The sequence below is a fragment of the Solea senegalensis genome, unplaced genomic scaffold (assembly GCF_019176455.1).
Source record: "Solea senegalensis isolate Sse05_10M unplaced genomic scaffold, IFAPA_SoseM_1 scf7180000017256, whole genome shotgun sequence".
Classification (NCBI taxonomy): Eukaryota; Metazoa; Chordata; class Actinopteri; order Pleuronectiformes; family Soleidae; genus Solea; species Solea senegalensis.
In genome coordinates this window covers 1-5,294 of record NW_025322309.1, presented here as the reverse complement: position 1 = coordinate 5,294, position 5,294 = coordinate 1, and the positions used below count along the sequence as shown (strand labels likewise).

Genomic DNA, 5,294 nt, shown 5'->3' with positions numbered 1-5,294 from the left:
TTGTGATCAAAGTGTCTAAACAAAGACCATCATCAGTGATCATGTGATGTTTGTGTTTGCAGAGGTCAGAACCAGAGACAGAGAGCAGAGTCTCCAGGACCCAGCGGTCTGTCTGTGAAGAGTGACCAGTCTATGGGAAAAATTATAAACTTCAGTCATGAACCTGGAGCCTCAGAGACAAAGTAAGAGACTCAATAAATAATGCTCTCAAATCAATATGATATGCTCTTGAATTAAGATAAGAAATAACCTCCATCTGTTGGAGGGAAACGTCCAAACTTCAGAGCAGCTCTGAAAGCAGCTTCACATCAACAGCTCATTTCTTTTATTTGTGGTTCAAATTGAATTTGACTGGACTTTTGTGAAGGAAGAAGAACTAAATGTGTGTGTGAGCAACAGACTGAACTGAACTGATTCAGAATCTGATGAAACGGATCAATGAGTCAAACCATTGACGAGTCAGAGAGAGTGTGAGGATGAGCCTCAGGGTTAGACCTTTACAACAGTCCATCAGAACCACTGTGAGACAAAGCTGTAAGGATGTCTTCACAGAGACATGTCCACCTGTCCCTGACGTGTCAGTGATAAAGAAATGTCTCCACAGACACACGTCCACCTATCCCTGACGTGTCAGTGATAAAGAAATGTCTCCACAGAGACATGTCCACCTGTCCCGACATGTCAGTGATAAAGAAACGTCTCCACAGAGACCAGTTTGCTGTTTCTGTGGACGAGCAGACGTCCCGCTGTCCTCTGTGTCAGGACGTCCTGAAGGATCCAGTCTCCACCAGCTGCGGTCACCAGTTCTGCAGACACTGCATCTCCTCATACTGGGACCAGTCTGGTCCACCAGGAGACTCCTGCTGTCCCCAGTGTGGACAAAGACCCAGGACAGGACGTGGACCACAGAGCATCTTTGGTAAGACTCATAAGGAGAGCAGCTCCCATCAGCACTAGCAGACTTTAGAAATGGAAAAACAGGAGAAAACTGTTCAAAAGTTAAAAATGTGACTCATGTTAACTCCATGATGGAGTTTAACTCTCTGCTGCCCCCTGCAGGTTGAAGAAATGAAGGTTTCCCCTCATTTTGCTGCTTTTCTCTCATGATTGTTCTCTTGTATGCAGATGATACTCTTTCCTTCACAATCATCACAGTTCTTCTAGAATGATTCAGTCTTTCAGAATAAAGTTATTCAAGTCATTACAGTGAAAATGTAGTTTTTCATTTGACAACAAACAACATAAAACAACAACGTCACAGAAAAACATGACACTGATGAAAATAATCCTCAGCTGCTCACATTCTTTGTCTCTTGTCTTTCAGCAGATGTTGGTCTGCAGAAGGTTCTAGATGAACATAAGATCAGTCTGAGGAGCAGATTTGAACATGTGACTGAAGGAACTGAAGGAACAGGAAGTAGAACCCTCCTGAACAGGATCTTCACTGAGCTCTACATCACAGAGGGACAGAGTGAAGAGGTCAATACTCAACATGAGGTGATGCAGCTGGAGACGACCTCCAAGAAGAAGACGGACCAGGACACTCCCATCAAGTGCTGCGACATCTTTAAAGCCTTACCTGACCAGCAGGGGAGCATCAGAGTCGTCCTGACCAACGGCGTCGCTGGTGTAGGAAAAACCTTCTCGGTGCAGAAGTTCACTCTGGACTGGGCCGAGGGTTTGGAAAACCAGGATGTGAATCTGCTGATTGTGCTCTCGTTCAGGGAGCTGAACCTGATCAGAGATCAGCAGCACAGTCTTCTCACGCTGCTCCATGTTTTCTATCCAACATTAGAGAAGGTCAGAGCAGAGGAGCTCGCTGTCTGTAAACCTTTGTTCATCTTTGACGGCCTGGATGAAAGCAGACTCTCACTGGACTTCAGCAGCAGCACGCTGGTTTCTGACGTCACACACAGGTCATCAGTCAACGTGCTGCTGACCAACCTCATCCAGGGGAATCTGCTTCCCTCAGCTCTTGTCTGGATAACTTCTCGACCTGCGGCGGCCAATCAGATCCCTCCTAAATGTGTTGCCAGGGTAACAGAAGTACGAGGCTTCACTGACGACCAGAAGGACGAGTACTTCAGGAAGAGATCCAGAACTGATGATCTGTCCAGCAAAATCATCTCACACATCAAGACGTCCAGGAGCCTCCACATCATGTGTCAAGTCCCAGTCTTCTGCTGGATCAGTGCTACAGTTCTGGAGCACATGCTGACCACAGAGCAGAGAGGAGAGCTGCCCAAGACCCTGACAGACCTGTACTCACACTTCCTGCTGGTTCAGACAGAGAGGAAGAAGAACAAGTACGATAAAGGACATGAGACGAGTCCACGGGAGCTGATGGAGGCCGACAAGGACTTTCTTCTGAAGCTGGGGAGGCTGGCCTTTGAACATCTGCAGAAAGGAGACATCATGTTTTACCAAGAAGACCTGGAGCGGTGTGGTCTAAGTGTGACAGAGGCTTCGGTGTACTCAGGAGTTTGTACAGAGATCTTTAGAAGAGAGAGCGTGATCTTCCAGAAATCAGTCTACTGCTTTGTTCATCTGAGTGTTCAGGAGTTTCTGGCTGCAGTCTACATGTTCCACTGTTTCACCAGCAGGAAAACAGAGGTACTGCAGTACTTCTTCAGACAAGAAGATAAAGACAGGAAGACAGAGGTACTGCAGGACTTCTTTAGAAAAAAAGACAGTACGAAAAAGTCACTGAAAATGTTGCTGCAGGACTTCTTCAGAAAAAAAGTTGATGATGATGATGATGGTGGTTACACTCCTCTGGATGTGTTCCTGAAATCAGCCATGGAGAAATCCCTTCAAAGTGAAAATGGTCACCTGGACCTGTTTGTTCGCTTCCTTCATGGACTCTGTCTGGAGTCCAACCACAGACTCTTAAGAGGTCTGCTGGGTCAGACTCAGAACAGTCCAAAAATCATCCAGAGGGTCATTGAGAACCTGAAGAAGATGAACACAGAGAACATCTCACCTGACAGAAGCATCAACATCTTCCACTGTCTGACAGAGATGAACGACCAATCAGTGCATCAGGAGATCAAAAAGTTCATGAAGTCAAAGAACAGAGGACAGGGACTCTCTGAGATCCACTGCTCAGCTCTGGCATACATGCTGCAGATGTCTGAGGAGGTTCTGGATGAGTTGGACCTGAGCAAGTACAGAACATCAGTCCAGGGGAAACAGAGACTGATTCCAGCTGTGAGGAACTGCAGGAAGGCTCGGTGAGTTCAGACATGATCAATAACATCATCAGTCAGTGATGATTCATGGTTTGGTTTATCAAATACACACAGAAGTCAGTTCTTCTCATTCTTCTCAGTTTGTTTCTGGAGATGTTTTAAATGATGAAAGTGAAGATTTGTCAGCTGGTTGTGATTCTTGTTTTGAACTGAATGAAAACACCAAATCACAACATTCTCTCAAGTCTCTGTTCATGATAAGACAGAAAGACAAGAGAACCCAACAGTTCACACAATGAACAAACACTAGGGGGCAGTGGAGAGAAAATCTGTGACAGAACCAGACTCAAACATGTGCAGCATCTGCCTCGACCGGTTGTGGTGAAAGGACAAAATGGAGGACAGAGGAGAGGAGGGGGAGAGAAAGTAAAAGAGGGAGGTGAGGTAGAGACAGAAGAGAGAGACCAGGAGCAGAAATATAACAGTTGTGTCAGCTTCTAAGTTTAAACAGGACTTATGACATTTTTATACAACTACAATGTAATTGATGTTCTATTAATGAGACATAAACATTAGACTGATATCAACTTTAATTATAGTATCATATTAATAATAATAACAATACTACTGGTTTCAAGCAGCAACTTTGTCTAAAGTCTCATCTTTTATTCTTTATTCAGGTTGAGGGGCTGCAGTTTGACAGAGATCAGCTGTTCTTCTCTGGTCTCAGCTCTGAAGTCCAACCCCTCACACCTGAGAGACCTGAACCTGAGTGAGAACAAGCTGCAGGATTCAGGAGTGAAGCTGCTGTGTTCTGGACTGGAGAGTCCACATTGTAGACTGGAGACTCTGTGGTGAGTTCACTGACTCTCTGTTACTGTTGTAAATGTCAGATGTTTCATCCACAACTGAAAGTCATTCATGTTGTCACATGAGTTGAATCAGTGATGGTTGTTCCATGTTTCCACTTTTTCTTCCCTCAGATGTAGAATCAGGATCTTTTCACAGCTGACGTGTTTTTTGTTTTCTAAAGTGTTTCAGTCGCTGTAGTTTTCACGTCAGTCGCAGCTTTGACCTTTTCTGACTGAACTTGATGTTTTTCACTTTCTCCTCTGACACGTTCACATGTAGCCAATGAGAATGAGTGTTGTTGATGATGTCACAGCTGTGACTGTTTACAAACAAACAGGAGCGTCCTCAGTTGGCTCAAGATGGCGACCTGGGCGGTTGGAGTGCGGTGAGCTCCCAAACTATAAGTTGTACCACGTCAAAAAACGGCAACTAAACCAACTATTATGACTGCTGTGGCTACTCTGTGAGGATAGAGAGGATAATAAAATATTTTAATTAAACATTTTGAAAAATGAATTAAATGTTAATTCATTCTAGAACGGGGCACCACCCTGAAAACAGGGAAAAGACAATCAATCTATGCCTTTAAAATCAGTCTTAAATAATCACTGTAATTGACAACGATATCAAAGATATCCCAATTTAACAGTATTGAAGGTATGAATCCGAGCACAGACCCTCTCAACCCCCATTTGTCACTGTATTCATGTACAAAAGACACAGAGCATTCCTTCAGGTTAATAAAAGTAACAATTTATTAAATCAAACATTGAAATCAATTAAACAATCATGTTCACTAAAAGTGAACATTAATGTAGAACGAAAATCTATTGGTTGAATCAACAAATATCACTTGCTAAGCTACAACAACACAGGCTATATACAACATAAACACCAATATGTGTGTGTGTGTGTGTGTGTGAGTGTAACATGAGACAAAGATAAGACATGGGAGTGACGCGGTTGGCCGAGCAAAGCCACTCCCACTTCCGACACTAAAGCAGAGAAGGCATGCGCAGTAGCAGTGACTGTAGACGCACGCTTCCACCAAAGATGGCGCCAGAAACACATTAACACGAGGCCGCAGATCTTGGGTCGAACATGTGATAGCATGGCTGCAGAGACACGTGTTCGACACAAGATGGCGCCTATGAGGAGACTCTCGTTCATGAATGAAAGAGAGTGAGTGAGTGAGTGAGAAAGAGAGAGAGTGAGTGAGTGAGAAAGAGAGAGAGTGAGTGAGAAAGAGAG

General features: G+C 44.3%; 1 protein-coding gene across 1 annotated transcript; it reads left to right on the top strand.

Annotated features, from left to right (window-relative positions):
* Window positions 1-678: 678 nt before the first annotated feature.
* LOC122764152 (NLR family CARD domain-containing protein 3-like) lies at window positions 679-3,892 on the top strand (the record flags this gene model as incomplete). Its single annotated transcript, XM_044018485.1, has 3 exons — window positions 679-919; window positions 1,325-3,233; window positions 3,872-3,892. Coding segments are annotated over exons 1-3 (2,171 nt in total), but the record flags the coding sequence as incomplete, so codon positions are not given.
* Between the last annotated feature and the right edge of the window lie 1,402 nt (window positions 3,893-5,294).